Source organism: Neltuma alba, unplaced genomic scaffold (genome assembly GCF_004799145.2).
Source record: "Neltuma alba isolate B1F8T4 unplaced genomic scaffold, ASM479914v2 tig00012312_pilon, whole genome shotgun sequence".
Classification (NCBI taxonomy): Eukaryota; Viridiplantae; Streptophyta; class Magnoliopsida; order Fabales; family Fabaceae; genus Neltuma; species Neltuma alba.
Window position 1 is genome coordinate 184,155 of NW_021636823.1, and position 17,059 is coordinate 201,213.

The 17,059-nt window shown below is 32.7% G+C and overlaps 2 protein-coding genes across 3 annotated transcripts in view; both read left to right on the forward strand.

Moving 5' to 3' along the window:
* LOC114725935 (antifungal protein ginkbilobin-like protein 1) overlaps window positions 1-17,058 on the forward strand; it is an 85,796-nt gene extending 68,738 nt beyond the window's left edge. Inside the window, exon 3 of the mRNA XM_028912493.1 lies at window positions 16,897-17,058. Coding sequence (XP_028768326.1) covers window positions 16,897-17,058 — 162 coding nt within the window. The remainder of the gene's footprint in view (window positions 1-16,896) is intronic.
* LOC114725940 (putative cysteine-rich receptor-like protein kinase 16) lies at window positions 1,549-8,393 on the forward strand. 2 transcript variants are annotated; one of them, XM_028912500.1, is made up of 8 exons: window positions 1,549-1,618; window positions 5,189-5,385; window positions 5,471-5,601; window positions 6,173-6,298; window positions 6,615-6,742; window positions 6,888-7,104; window positions 7,728-7,884; window positions 8,003-8,393. In XM_028912500.1, the coding sequence occupies exons 3-7, from the start codon at window positions 5,475-5,477 to the stop codon at window positions 7,751-7,753; spliced, it is 624 nt and encodes a 207-aa protein (XP_028768333.1). In that variant the 5' UTR covers window positions 1,549-1,618; window positions 5,189-5,385; window positions 5,471-5,474; the 3' UTR covers window positions 7,754-7,884; window positions 8,003-8,393. The 2 variants fall into 2 exon arrangements, with proteins under 2 accessions (XP_028768333.1, XP_028768332.1); XM_028912499.1 differs by lacking the exons at window positions 7,728-7,884; window positions 8,003-8,393 and having other exon boundaries at window positions 1,550-1,618; window positions 6,888-7,199.
* Window position 17,059: the final 1 nt, after the last annotated feature.

The following is a 17,059-nucleotide window of genomic DNA, read 5'->3' on the forward strand; positions in this document are numbered from 1 at the left end:
TCTGTTTGGGTTCTTTTATAAGTGACATTAAGAATGTGGATTATGTTTAGATTTTATTTATTAAAATAACTTATAAATATATAATTACCAAAAAGCAATAAGCGTATATAACAGAAATATAATTTAATATAATTATTATAATTAATTATTATTTAAATATAATTTTAATTTAATAATCATTATTAATAAGGGTAGATAGAGGATATCCTAGTTGCTGAATCTCTATCCTGATTTTCAATGGCAAAAGCTACTTTCAGTAGCTTATGCTCAAATGTGCGATTGGGACTGAAATTACGATTTATCAGAATTTCAAATACTTTAGCCAAATGGGATAAATAGGCTTTATAATCACTTATTTGAATTTGAAAGGACTTATTTAAACTTTGACCACTTAACCAAATATTTACACACGAGTCCCTTGACATGTATCCATATAGTCAATAAAATTTGAAGGACTTATTGTATTAAATTTTTTAAAAGAGAATTATTTGTAATTTTGAGGGATTTATTTGTAATTTTTCTTCAATCACTAATGTTCATGATTCGTATTAAGAAAATTAAATTTTTTTTGGCCAAAATATTGCAAGAATATAAGTTTTAAAAATAGAAACGTCACCATGGGTAAATATTTGAATAGTCTCTCGTGACTTTCCAGCATCATGTGATGTGATGACTTAATTTCTTAGTTATCTTAATTATTACCTAGAAAATTCGTACAAGTCATTAGGAGACCCAAGAGCTATTCAACACATTTTTGGTGAAAGGAAAATGAAATTATGAAGCTTTTGTTTTCTTCCCGTTTACTACGGGTTGCTGAATACTAACATATAATTTGGTGTCTCTATCTAGTTTTGAAATTTCCTAGTCTTCCCCTAGTTTATAGACTTCTGCCACATTAAAGTGTGCGTGGGAGTCACACAAACTTCCATAAATTGCATTGTCATACCTTTTGACAAATTGCTATTGCATCCTTGAACAATTTGAAATTGAGTAAATGCGAATGAGAAAACAACGAGAGGAGCCACATGGCTGTCGTGTACTACCAGTTGCTTCTTCCTTTATAATTTTTTCCTGATGGAATTCTCATTCCTCCTCCGTCCTTTTCAAACTCCAATCAGTGCCCCTCCCTTTGGTCAATATCCTCCAAAATACGCCATTGACGTACCCAACATGACCTCTCTTTCCTTCTTCTTCATCTTCGTCCTCTCCACTTCCAAGCATATAATTCCTTCCAATCCATCTTAACAAGGGATGCGTCAACGTAATAATCTCCTTGTTCCTTTAATCACCTTCGTCTTCTGGTCATGGTGGACGCTTATTAACGGCGCCATTTCGGAGCCACAGACCAATCTTCTAAGCGCAGGCTGCTCTCCATATATTAACCAATTCGCTGTGACTAACTTCTCCGTCTTCAGTGAAAACGTCAACAAAACGTTCCGACACATCAGCAAGCAGATTGTGGATAACAGTAAGCACTTTGCCACGGCGCAGCAAGCCAGCACAGAAAACTCGGTTATCGCCCTTTTTCAGTGCAGAAACTACATCTCCATTCATCACTGTGTTGTCCGCTTCGACGCCGCCACCAAACAAGTCCGCGAATGCGCTGCCGAAACACAAGGTGGCAGCGCCGTCTACGACGGCTGCTTCCTCAGGTACAACTAGTCCGCAAGTTCTTCTTATACAATCCTTGTTTATTTTTTTCCAGCCACCAAGTTTGAAGTCTGACCTTTTGATTTTAGTTGTTTATAATCTTACTTTTGCTTATGGAGGATGCCTTTTTCTTTTCTGAATTGTATATATCATAGAGATAATGCATTAAATTAATTGCTAGCATTATCATAGTGTTGACATTGGTTAATTAAGCTGTAGCAATAGAGACCCCACCAAAAAAAGAAAAAAAAAAAAAAAACAGCGAGTCATGGCCCAAGGAGCAGGATTTGGTTTGGATATCACATGTCAGTAGAGAGGTCCAGTCACAGACTTTGATATAACAAAGGCCGAAAAAGAGTTGAGAGACAAAGGGGAAAATAAACTTTGATTAATTTTTATATAATGTTTGATATTGATACGAGTGCGATCTGACTATTAGTCGATAACTCATCAAAGTTTGGCTGGTTAAAAGGTTTGGTCTAAATTTTGGCCCAAAAAAAAAAAGGTTTGGTCTAAATAATATTTCGATCTATTTAGGACATAAGGAAAATAAAATAAAATAAAAAGGCTGAAAATTACTAAATATTAAATAAAGAATGTCAACAAAAATTTATTTATATTTACAAATTTAGTGTTTTCAATACCAAATAAAATATTGTTTTGATTTGAGATTTGGCGATTTTTAATTTTTTTAATCATTTTTCAAAAAAAAAAAAGTAGTCCTGTAACATTTATCCATGTATAGTCAATGAAATTTGAAGGATTAATTGGTATTAAATTTTTTGAAGGAAAATTATTTTTACTTTTGAGGGACTTATTTGTAACTTTTCTTCCATAGCCAATGTTCATGATTTATATTAAAAAATTAAAAAAAATTTCGCCAAAATATTAAAAAATAATGAAACTATAAGTTTTAAAAATAGAAACCTCGTCATGGATAAATATTTGAGTAAACTCTGATGACTTTCCAGCATCATGTGATGTGATGGCGTAATTTCTTAATTATCTTAATTATTATTAGCCAGAAAATTCGTACAAGTCATTGGGAGACCGAAGAGCTAGTCAACACATTTTTGGTGAAAGGAAAATGAAATTACGAAGGCTTTTGTTTTCTTTCCGTTTAACTATGGGCTGCTGAATACTAAAGTATAATGTTGGTGTCTTTATCTAGTTTTGAAATTTCCTAGTCTTCCCCTAATTTCTAGACTTCTGCCCCATTAAAGTGTGCGCGGGGGTCACACAAACTTCCAGAAATTGCATCTTCATCCCTTTTGACAAATTGCTATTGCATCCTTCAAAAATTTGAAAATTGAGTAAATGCAAATAAGAAAACAACAAGAGAAGTCGCATGGCTGTCGTATGCTACCGGTTGCTTTTTCCTTATAATTTTTTGGAAAAATTAATCTGCTGATCCTTGTAGTTTTGATATATTTATAACTCAATTCTTATATTTTGATTCGGGACAACTTAGTTCTTATAGTTTTGATTCGATTATAATTCAGTCCTTAAAATCTGACTTGTGACAACTTGATTTTTGTAGTTTTAGTCATTTTGAAATTTAGTTCTTATGTTTTTAAAAAATGAAATTATCTATTTACTAAAAAGAAGGATTAAATTATAAAATGTTAAAAGTATAAAGACCGAGTTACAGCTAGTCAAACTTTAAGAACTGAGTTATAACCGAGTAAAACTATAGGAACTGAGTTATACCAAACCAAAGTATAAGGAATCAAAGTATAAGGCTTAAATTACATATAAGTAAAAATTATAGAGACCAAAAAGATTAATTTTTTCTAATTTTTTTCCTGATGGAATTCTCATTCCTCCTCCTACATTTTCAAACTCCAATCAGTACCCCTTCCTTTGGTCAATATCCTCCAAAATACGCCATTTACGTAGACCAACATGACCTCTCTTTCTTTCTTCTTCATCGTCGTTCTCTCCATTTCCGAGCATATGATTCCTTCCAATCCATCTTAACAAGAGATGCTTCAACCTAATAAACCCCTTATTCCTTTAATCACCTTCATCTTTTGGTCATCGTGGACGCTTATTAACGGCGCCGTTTCGGAGCCACAGGCCAATCTTCTAAGCACAGGCTGCTCTCCATCTATTAACCAATTCGTTGTGACCAACTTCTCCATCTTCAGTGAAAACGTCAACAGAACGTTCCGACACATCAGAGAGCAGATTTCGAATAACAGTAAGCACTTTGCGACGGCGCAGCGAGCCAGCGTAGAAAACTCCGTTTTCGCTCTTTTTCAGTGCAGAAACTACATCTCCATTCATCACTGTGTTGTCTGCTTCGACGCCGCCGCCAAACAAGTCCGCGAATGCGCTAACGAAACACAAGGTGGCAGCGCCGTCTACGACGGCTGCTTCCTCAGGTACAACTAGTCCGCAAGTTCTTCTTATTCAATCCTTGTTTATTTTTTTTCCAGCCACCAAGTTTGAAGTCTGACCTTTTGATTTTAGTTGTTTATTATCTTACTTTTGCTTATGGAGGATGCCTTTTTCTTTTCTGAATTGTATATATCATAGAGATAATGCATTAAATTAATTGCTTATCATAGTGTTGACATTGGTTAATTAAGCTGTAGCAATAGAGACCCCACCAAAAAAAAGAAAAAAAAAAAAAAAACAGCGAGTCATGGCCCAAGGAGCAGGATTTGGTTTGGATATCACATGTCAGTAGAGAGGTCCGGTCACAGACTTTGATATAACAAAGGCCGAAAAAGAGTTGAGAGACAAAGGGGAAAATAAACTTTGATTAAGTTTTATATAATGTTTGATGCCATAATTAATATATGTGTTGGCAAAAAAATGTATGTGTGTGTATATATTTATATAAAAATAAAATTGATAACCGTTTATTTGTAAATTTTGATTATATTTAAGTTGTCTTTCTATTTCAATCAAAACTTTTGAAATTTATGTATGTAAAAATCAGTTGATTCTAATTAACAACTCCTTTGTAAAGGGAAAAAAAATAGAGAAAAACATATGCTTGTCAGACTTCCTCAATTATTTTTATCATTCCATAAGTTTAACTTATTACTTGTTATTCTATTATTGATCTATCATTGTTACTGATATCCGGTAGGAAATTTTTATGAAATTAGTTGTCGTCACTGTCTTAATTATTATTGTCATTTGATGAATTAAAGTTATGAAGTACGAAAAAATTATTTTGCAGGTATCAATACTTTTTTTGAATTTTTAATTTGGTGCATATATATTTTTCTCTTTTGATTAAATCCTTTAATTTTACTATGTGAACAGAGCAAAGTTAAGGCCATTTCAATTTCTTGTTTTCTCATATTTCAAATTAAGGTCATTTAAGTGATTTCATTATAAATTTTAATTTCAATGATTAGGCCATTTCGGATTTTGAATTAGAATTTGAATAGCTGGGGAGTATTTTTATATCTTGCACTAATTATAAGTTAATAGGTACATTTTGAGACAGCTTAATTAGAGCAAAACTCATATTGAACTTGGAAAAATGATACGATCTATCCTTTTGAGTATTGATCAGGTACGACACCAAGGCTTTCTTTGACCAAACAACGGAGGATTTTAATGCCGCATCATGTGGAAATCAAACTGTAGCAGAATCCTCTACATTATTTACCTCACTTGTGCAAAAAGTGCTACGGAATCTCCAAATAACAACACCCAAAAAGCAAGGATTTGTCATGGCGACAAAAGCACATTTGCCTGCGAATAATAATGGTGCATTAACTATTTATGGCTTTGCTCAGGGTACTCAAACAATCACACAGAGAGGGTGCGACGATTGCTTGAAGGCTTGTTATAGTAATATGCAGATTTGTCTTCCCAATTCGGATGGTAAGGCTTTTGCTGGTGGGTGCTTCATGAGATACTCCACCACTTCCTTCTTTCCTGATAACTACCAGACGATTGATATCACCCCCTTGGAGAAACAAGGTATAGTTCACTATTGGATCAAGGATTACGCACAATTTAGGGAAAAATGGTTATGACACACCTAAAAAATCTGACAAGTAATCAGCACATAGATATTATTGTCAATTATTATACTGAAACTTGTCATTTCAGACTACTCATTTGTTGTAAGACTTTTTTAATTATTACAAGTTCTAACGAATCTGGACATAGCAACCCCAAGAGTCACTGGTTTTTATGCAGCCACTAAGACGCCTGTGCCTAACAGTAATGGCTCACACATTTATGCCATTGCTCGATGTATTGAGACTCTCACACAAGTTGGCTGCCAGGATTGCCTCAACATTGCCTTAAGAAATTTCCCGATATGTCTTCCCAATTAAAATGCTAAGACTTATGATGCTGGTTGTTTCACGAGATACTCCACCACAGCCTTCTTTGCTGATAATCAAACCATTAATATTAATCCCTTCTTGAAAGAAGGTACACACACACTCACTCTCTTATAAAAGCTTGGAATTACTTTTCCAGTGAGATTGACTTGTGTCTGTGTCTGAGTGTGTGCTTATTTTCTTTTTCTTGTGACTTGCAGGGGGAGGTTCAAGGAAGAAAAAGGCCATTACTGGGGGAGTGGTTGGAGGTGGATCTTTTCTTTTGATTCTCCTCGCATTATTTGCTTTGTACAGACGATCAACGTCGTCGAAGAGGATTCATAGAGGTAAAAGGCAAATTGGAAAGACTTTAGTATTCAATTGGAGATCCATGATTTGACGCCATATATATGCTTTGTTTTTCAGCGATATATATAGTTTTCTCCAAAGGAAAATGCTATGTAGAGTATGAAAGATGAATCTCTTGCTGATTATATTTATTGGGAGACTTATTGTAATGATTTATTAATGTGGTGCTTTTGCCACTTTTTCTCTTCAAATTAAAGAAAACGTTGTGGACTTTAATTCATTCTATGAAGAAAGGAATCGCTAACTGCTTTTTCTTGATTTATGAAGCAACTTGATAAATGTTTTCCTTGACAGGAGACATAGATGGACTAAGTAAGTTGAAAGGCCTGATTAATTTTAGCTATAGGGAGTTGAAGTTTGCTACTAAAGGTTTCAGTGCAAAAAATAAGATTGGAGAAGGAGGATTTGGTGCTGTATATAAGGTAACTGTAGATTGAGTTTCAATATTTATCTATATCATGTTTCAAAGCAAGGATGAATATAATGCACTACTTTCGTTAGTGTTGTAAATAAGCAAAACTTATGGCAACGCCTTCGGGATTGACATTCTTAATCTTCATTCATAAGCAGGGTACCTTGGAGAATGGGAAAATAGTTGCTGTAAAGAAATTAAATTTGCACCAGTCTAAGAAGGTGGAAGAAGAATTTGAAAGTGAAGTAAAGCTTATTAGCAATATTCATCATCGGAATCTTATTCAACTTCTTGGATATTGTAGTGAAGGCAATGAGAGAATTCTTATTTATGAATATATGAAAAATACCAGTCTTGACAAATTCTTATTTGGTATATCTTATTCGCCAACAAAACTTATTTACAGTTCTTTAATCTTAAGCTATTGGATTTCTTTGTAAAATCATGACATGTGGACATATTTTCAACAAATATATCACCAATTTCTATGAAAACAATTCATTTGGTATGTCATGATTTCATTCAAGAACCCCCATCTCAATGTCTTGTTGTATAGTTTTTAATATAAACACTATTCTTTTTCCTCAACCCTTTAAAGTGCTTAAATTGTGAAATAGGTGAAAACAGAGGTTCTCTTGGTTGGGGGCAACGGTATGATATAATATTAGGAACAGCAAAAGGTTTGGCTTATCTACATGAAGAACTTCATGTGTGCATCATACATAGAGATATAAAGACCAACAACATTCTTTTAGATGATGACTTACATCCAAGAATTGCTGATTTTGGCTTAGCAAGGCTTTTACTAGAAGACAAATCAGATCTTTATACAAAATTTGCTGGAACATTGTAAGTCAACATAATAAAGAATTCATATTGACGACACACATGATGCAACATTTACATTGTATATGTCTATTTCATATTCAAAATATTGTTCTTGCATTAATTTAATCCATCATCACCTACAACATAAACACGATGTATGTTTACAGAGGATACGCTGCACCAGAATATGTAATTCATGGTCAATTATCAGAAAAAGTTGATATTTATAGCTACGGTGTCGTCATCCTAGAAATTATCAGTGGTGAAAAAAACAATAAATTGCAGATCCATGGTGATTTTGAAGGTGAATATCTCCTTAAAAAAGTAAGTATATGTCTATGATTTATAAACAAAATGGCAGTTTCATTTGAGAACATGAAGGACTAATTTAACCACCCACAGTTTTTCTTCTGATTCCATTTCCCTTTAATTCACTTTATAGGCTTGGAAACTATACGAGAGAGGCATGCACATAGAGTTGGCGGATGATACCCTGGGCCCTAATGATTATAATGTAGAAGAAGTGAAGAAAATCATAGAGATTGGTTTGCTTTGCAGCCAAGCATCTGCTGAATTAAGGCCATCAATGTCTGAAGTAATTGTTTTGCTTCAAGGCAATGACTTATTAGGGAATATGATGAAACCCACTATGCCTATCTTGATTGAAACTTAATTTTAGGGTTCCCTGTGACCCATCTCTACCATTACCGCTTCCTTTATACCAATTGGCACGGACTTCACATTTTTTACTATCAGCAGACTATATTGTTCAAGAATGTATGGTTATGGGTGACTTATAATTTTGAATCAAAAATGGAAAGAATAAGATAAAAGACCTCAGCTTGCGTCTGGTACAAAAACGTAACATCCCACCCTGCGTCCTCTTGTTCTGTCAAGAAATCATGTCTTTTTTACTTTTTGGCAATAAGACAATCATGTCTTTTTTTCTTTTTTTTTGGTAACAGACAATCATGTCTTTTGCTAAATAGAAGTTTGCGCCATTCAATAGTGAGAGCAACATTGCAAAGTTTTTATAACTTTGCACTATAGAAAAGTTTTAGTTATCAAATGCTCATGTATAACTGAAGGGAAAAAAATATGCTTTAATCCCAATAAAATTTTATTAAAATTTTAGAAGTTAATCACTACTACAAAAATATCTATTTTCATCTGTTTTGAAAATCAGGAAAAAAATTATTAATACTCATCTATTAAGACAAAACAAACAAGTATGAGCACTTATACTTATCTGTTACATCATAATAGACGAATATGAGCACTCATAATCATCTGTTGGCTTTGAAACAGATGAGTATGAGCTCATCATTCTTATAAAAAGTTTTCTGCAATGCCCTAGCTCATTCTCATGACACACACAGCGACGCCACGTGATCGAACAAAGCTTTTTCTCTCCTCCAATTCCTTGGCATCGCAAATCATTATTCTCCGTTCTCAGCATCAACTTCCTCCTCTTCTCTTCTCTTTTCTTCTCTTCTCTTTTCTTCATGTTGCATGAGACTGTCTCCCCATTCTCAACTCAGTGTGCCAGTCTTCTCCATTAGAAGCTTGCACACTATGATCTCTCCCCATTCTTAGCTTGCATGTGACGTGCAACACAACTCAGCTGGGTAAGTTATTTTACGTGTAGCTGTTATGTTGTATTGAAAGCTGAGTGATTATTTAGGTTGGGGGTGTTGAAAGCATTGAATCTAAATGTTGTGGGTGTTGAAAGTTTTTTGGTTTAAATTGATTGTTGGTAAAGAATTGAATTTAGGCAGCATTGAGTATTGATTGGGCAAAGCATTTAAAGATTGAAAGCTTGGTAAACTTGTTAAAGTATTAATGTACATAAGGTGTTACGAAAATATCTATGAGAGGAATTTGGTTGGAATAGGATAATGAATTAAGTATTCTCAAAATATTAAGGATTAAAACTTAAGATGAAGATTATTTAATCTTCATGTTGAATTTTACAAAGTTATCAACGCTATTTAAACATATAAATTACATATTAAGTTCAAGAAAAAGAGGATAGCGCCTTTAATTTTTGTTTAGTACAATCAGAAGAATGCCAGGATTATTAAAAAAAGAGCAAACATGTATTAATGTCATTAGACTATAAGGCTTCGGCCATATAAAAACAAGTTGCATATGAATATATTAATTTGAATATGGTACTGTGAACATTAATTGAGCTAGCGCAATATTTATTGGTGTTTAGTGAGTGTGAATCCATTATATTATGGATAATTATTATGTCTCTCTCATGATAAATAATATTGTGTTGTACACACACAAGTATGGTGAAAGATTACAATACTAGAGAGGACCATACATATATCTATGCTCATTGTTCCTCCATGTGAAACTCCCACAGAGACACAGACGCACATATACATCACAGACTTCACAACTTAGAAAGATGAGAGTAGGAAAGGAAGAGAGAGAGGAAAGTCATTGCTGAGAGAGAAGTTGTAACTGATGATGATAAAGCTTCATTGTTGTTTGAGACAAAGGAAGTCCATTGGAGAAGTTTACAAGCTATTTGCATGCATCATTCTTGCAGGTACACACACACACACACATATTCTTTTCTTCTACGCCATCTCTTAAATTGACAATATATATTTTACTGTGTTTTCCTTTTTTTTGTTTTTTTAATTTCACAACCTAAATTTAACTCTACTTCTTGCACCAAGATATTTATCTTTACTCGTATTTTTCCCCCCTTCTCTTCTGTAAAAATTAGCTTCTAAGATAGAGTAACGGGATCTTGCTTAATTCTTGTTGGTTATTTACAAGCTTTCTTACTTGACTTTTTATCTTTTATTTTATTAATGCATTTTGATTGTTATCCAACAAAATTGTTATTTTACTAATACTTAATAATTTATTTAATTTTTTCATGCTAGCTAGTTCGCATGTTTCTATTTCAGGTTCATTATATAAACTTGTGTTAGGATGTTTAATTAGGATGTTATTGTGGGGTGCTATATAAAATTGTTGTCATTGTTTTCATCCTTAAAATTGTAGATTAGTTGTATGGAAAGTGAAATGATTTAATTTTGTTCCACTGAATTGCTGTCATTGTTGTTGAACTACTGTCTGTTTTGGTTTTGCATGCTCTTTCTACAATTACAGGTTATATCAAAATTGACAATATAAATAATTCACACTTCATTTAAAAATAATAACAATAATATTTTCGTCTGTATTTTCGCTTATTCTAGGCATAACAGACGAAAATAGAGATCTTTTTTGTCTATTTTTAATAGATGAATAAATATCTACTATCTACGTCTCTTTTATCAATGTCTCTCCATAAATAGATGAATAAAAAGCTTCTAGAATAGACAAAAATGGATCTTTTTATAATAGTGAATGATAGATTATGTAACACTTCTTTTATATATGTGTGGGCGTAATACCTATTGAATACAAATATTAATTGCATAATGGTGAAGTAGAGGGTATATTATTAGTTATGAAAAATGAAGAACAACTTTAAAAACTTTTTAGGGTAAATTAATTACATAAAACTCAATTTCTATTTATAAATCCCTAACCCTGAAAACTCATAAATGTATTAATTAATTTTATAATTTTTTTCACATTTTCCCTCATTAAAAGAAATGGTGTTAAACATATATTTTATAGTTTCTCTCATCCATTTACTTTATTTCTCTCTACATTTATTAACTCAATAGGGGTAAAAAAATTTTGGCCTTGAATAGGGGTAAAATTGGAAAAGATTCATTAATTACCCTACAAGTGACTTATATTTAAAAACAAACTTTCTTCCTATAAGTGACTTATAAATAGGAATAGAATAATACTTTGTTGCGAATATAGTATTATGCATGTGTATATATATACTCCCTATTATCCTTTTTATAAGATTATTTTAACCAAATTACACGGTTTGATAAAATTGTTAATTGTTAAATTAGTTAAAACCAATAGATATATAAAAATTAATTTTTTTTCAATTATACTATTATTTAATGAGGGGGTAAATAAAAAAGAAAAATACTAGTAATAAGATAAATAATGAAAGTTAATGTAGTATGATTATATAAGGGAAAGATGGGGAAAGAGGATGAAAAATTAAAAAAGGGAAAAATTGATAAAAACTTATTTAACGTTGAGATAGCCCGAAATAGGATCTTATAAAAAGTGCCAAATCAATTTAAATTTTGAGATTAAAAATGGGGGACATGAGGGAGTGTGTGTCTATATATATATATATATATATATATATATATATATATGAAATGACTTTGAACCACAAAAAGTCAAAAGGAGACCATATTCATTGCAAATAATAGAAAGTACGCCGAGAAAAGTTTTTCTATCTCCGCCAACAACCACTAAATCAAGAGGGCGCGCCAATTAATAAATATGCTTGGTGGTTTTCAGTTTTAAAATTTGCATTCACCATTGTTTGCCTTGGAGGTATTCATGGGAAATGGAATTAAGACAACTCCATTCCAGTCCTCCCTGATAATTGGGATGGGACAGGGACTTGGATTATAACAACTCATGGCAAAAACTTTACAAAGAAAATGGATGAAAATTAGTTTAAAAATTGGAAGTGACGAAAAAATTGACCGAGGAAAAAGCTTTCTCTATGAAAGAGGGAAAATATATAAACTCAAAATATTCACCAACTAACAACATATAACTTATAAAAAAACTTATAAATTGTAAACAACAGTAATAATAAAAATTAGAGAAAATGATTAAAAAAAAGAAGCCTAAATATATGAAATGCCAATTAAGGTATCTAAGACTTCAAAATGATAAAAAGGGAAGTATCTTAATGTTATTTTTCCGATCATGTCATTTCAACAATTTTTCCTTGAGTTTTATGCACATTTAGATGTATTTGTGCATATTTTGGCTTTTATCTTTGTTATTTTTGAGCTCATAAAATTTGTTATCTTTTTAGGGTTATTTTGGATTAAGAATTAAAGTTTCAAGCCATTTGAAAGTGCTTTGGGAGGATCTAAAGATCAAGCTTTTTTAGGAATTATATTATTGTCGTCAAAGAAGAACAAATAGAGGCCAAATCATAGGTGGAGCTCTTTATTTGAGTTAGAAGAACGAAATTTTTCAAAGGCAAAATGTGTTGCGGCACACTCTAACCTAGTTATGGCCCAACTAAAATAAAGGCAAACCCAAAACAGCTCAAGGTTTGTAAGCCATAGCACATTTGCTGACAGCAAAATGCACAGTAGGATCAAGTAAAAAATTTCTATATTTTAAAGCCCCAAACTCATTATTGGCCATTATTATTCACTTTTGAGTGGTTCTTGAGAGTATTTGGTTGTGCTAGGATTTGCTTCTTATAGGGGATTGACCTAAAAGTTACAGTTTTGAAGGGATTTGGGCTTCTTTCCTTGGTTTTTCCTCTCCACTTGCTTTCTTTACTCTTATTCCACGTGTGCGTATGTAATATATTTTCATGGGTTTGTTGAGTATATGTGGCTAAATATTTTGATTCTAGGATTATTTTAAACTTTTATATGGATTAAGTACTCATTTTCCCTATACATTTGTGATTGATGATATGATTGTGTTGGTTTTACTCCATGCTTAATGCTTCTTGTTGATTGGCCACCTATAAGATTATTGGGTCCACTTGATTGATCCTTAAGAGGGCTAAGTTGAGTATAGAACTTGAGTTTAATCTTGTGACTAACTCAAAATTTTCTTGTTGAATGGATGATTTTGTTAATGAGATAAAGTTATATTTATTAACATCACATAGTTATATAAGGTTTGCAATAAAAATTAGGGCTTAATTAATTAATGAAGAGATTAAGAAATTAATTGAGCTAAACACCTATTTGGAGATTTGAGAGAGCACCTATAGGTGCTAGGATAATATTTGATTAAGAAGCAAGTATAATAAGGGGTTTGGTTGAGTGTTTATGAAATACAAAGGGGATAAATAATTCTAGATCCCTTTGAATGAATCCTGGAGTTGAAGAATTACCTTTTTTTTTTTGGTTAATTTCTAATTTTAAAAATATTTCTTTTTATCCTCGGTATCTGTTTCACCAAATTAAACAAAAATGTGATAGTTAATACTTGACTGGTTTTGAAACTAAATCTTCGTGAGAATAACACTTTACTCGTCACTTTATTATTCATCTATGATTATAAGGGAGAATTAGTCAGGAGGACCTAGAAAAAAAATTTTATTCGAACGGATCTTAAAACTTATAATTATTTAGTAGGACCAAATATTGAAATATAAAATTAACGATACAAAATTACCCCCTCAGCCCACGTTCTCTCCTCCGTCTTCCTCTCTCTCATTGCCATTTCCATATACAGCGACGAAGCCTTTCCAGGTGAAATCATCTTTTGCTGGCAGATGGATTAAGGCAAAAATGGTGTCCGAATTAATTTAATTAGAGAAAGTTAAGACGATGGTATTGAAAACATTAACCAAGTAGAACAAATAAAACGAAAAGTTTATTTCAAGGATTAAGGCAAAAATCTTATCGAAATTTGGATCGCTTCGGGAAGGTAGAGATGATCTCATGTTGGTTGTTAAGCTAGCAAGTCAGTTCCACCCTTTTCAATGACACCATGAGTTTCATCTGTGATTTGCATTGATAGAGAAGATGCGCACAGGGGTACACAGAGAAAGAGAGGGAGGGAGGAAACCGTTTGACACTAATCGCGGGTGAGAGAGAATGAATGGGGTTTGTTGAGGGGGTAATTTGGTATTTTCAAATGTTTATTTTAGGAAAAACAACATCTAAGAAAAAAAAATACTAGTAACTAAAGATAAGGAAAGCGAAGGTTTTATTCCTTCACTTTTTTTTTTTCAAAAACCATACTATGATTACATCATTTATATATATTTTTTACTAACTATATGTATCCTCCGGCCAAATACTTTCAACTTTCAAGTACTAAATATGAACATATTTTTTTAGTAAGAATTTATTTACTTTTTCTACTAAATTCAATTGTACTGTCTTGGTTATATCATTTATATTATGTATAATAAAAATAATTTGAATTAACATAATTAATTTTTTAGAATGAAATTTGTTCACTATAAGTATACTCTCTGAATTTAGTTTTGAAAAAAATCACAAAAAAAGTATCTGAAAATTAAAAAATTACATGCAGGAATCTGTTCACACAAATTTGTGTGATTTGCTTATTACGAAAACTAATACCACTGTTGTAAACGTCTCATGTACAATTTTTTGTAATTTTTCCTTTGGTTTTTTTTTTTGACCAAGGAATTTTTCCTTTAGTTTTTATCCATGCACTTAAAATTAAAAAATATAAATAACATGATATTTGAGAATTTGTGATGATCTTTTATGACCTTTTTATTGCCACCTGGCTGTTCATTTATGGGCCGAACTTAGAGTTGGTGACTTTTCTGTGCCAGTCAATGTTGGAAATTTCCAAGTCTTCCGCCACTTTTGAAAAGGCGGTGCGCCTTAAGTTGAAGGCAAGGTGCCACAAAATCTATACGCTTGTCGGTCCCAAAACTTTGACCATCACCCCCTCACAAGTTGGTGTTGCGTCCTTCAAGAATGTTTAAATTCAAGAAACATGCTAAGCAGCAGCTTCATCCCACTGATGGTATGTGCAGAACGTGCATGAACCATCTTTGAACCAGTCTCAAACAAAAAGATGCTTCAAGGTCCTAATAATCTCTCTCTTCTCTTAGCGACCTTCTTCATATTCTGGTCAAGCTGGACTCTAAGCGGCGTCGTTTCAGATCCACAGACCCACCTTCTGCACAGTGGATGCAGCCCGTCCTACGAATACGTCCTGTCCAACTTCTCGACGTTCAACGAAAACCTCAACACAACGTTTAGAGAAATCCGAGGGCAAATCGTGATTCAGAAGTCAGAACAAGTACTTCGCGACGGCTCAGCAGGGCGGCAGAAATAACCCAGTTTCCACTCTTTTTCAGTGCAGAAATTACCTCTTCATCCTCGACTGTGCCGCCTGCTTCGACGTCGCTTCTGTTCAGATCCGCAACTGCTCCGGCGGAGCACACGTTCCCCGTGTCGTCGACGACGGCTGTCACCTCAGGTACAAGATAAGACAAACCCACCTGATTCAATTTTGACTTCCCTGTTGAAATAGTGTAAGCTTAGGCCTTAGATATGAGATATTTATTGCGTGATCATCCAGTAGCTTGTGACTTTGCGTTGCGAGGTGTACGACCGTGTTTTCTTTTTTGTTTTGTCTTTATTTGCATTGATTAATTAAGCAGTAGAGACGGAGGAGAAATAAAACTTTAGTTAAGTATGATTACTTAAAGTAGATAATAATATGAAATTAAAGTCTGATAACAATAGATTTAGGGAGAATCCCAAAAAAATATTATTGAATTTTAAAATTCCAAATCAGTTTTATTTATTATATTTTAATAATAATTAATAACATCTAAAAAGTATATGAAAACACATTTTTGTATTCATTCTTGATTTGAGATTTCAAAATTTTAGAGGTATTTGTTTGAGATTTTTTCATAGAGTTGCACATTATCATTTTAATGATGAGGTAATAATTTGATTCATTAATTTTCTTTTAAAAATTTGTTTACATATTTTTTAGCGTTTATTAGCATTTCATATGAAAAATATTTATAACTTGCAAGATTTTATTCATATAATTGATGAAATAAAAAGTTGATTATTTCCCAGACAAATAATTTAATTGACAAGATTTTAAGAAATCATAATCGACGATGAGTTGTCAAATTCATCAACACAGACGTCACACACGCAATAAGTGATTATAAATGCTCAAATACCATTAGATGCCCTCTGCTGCTAGCTGGTCCATGTTACCTAAATCAGTCTATAAATAATTCAATCTAGGAGTATAAATCTAAGTCAAACAATTTTAATAATTAATGTTTTGGTAAAAGCAAAAGGAGAAGATTAAAGACAACAGAGGAAGACTAGAAAGAGAAAGCTATTAAGAATAAGAAAGTAGGACCAGGACACAATTCAAAACGGCTTGAGTTTGGAAAGCGGGTTAATTAGAATATCAGACGCTGGCAAGACAAGACATAACTTTGGCTAGAATTATAGAAAGCTTTATATGAATTGTGAGTTAGAGTCTTATTCCTTGAATAAATTTATGGATAATTTATTACCTATTAGAGACAAATATATAAAACCCAAATTTACACTCTGCTTATTACCAAAATCATAGCTTCGATATTTAAAGAAATGTACTACATCAAGTAGGCTAATAACTAATCAATGCAATTTTATAACGATACTGGAAAGATGATTTGGTATTACTTTGTGGTATGCTAGTGCTTTCTTTGACCAGACGACAGCGACTTTTAATGCCGTTTCATGTGGTGGGAATCAGACTAAAGGAGACCTCTACATTTACTTCATCTGTGCAACAAGTGGTAATGAATCTTCAAACGGCAGCACCAACCATCACCGGCTTTCATGCAGCTACCAAAACCCAAATGCCGAATAAT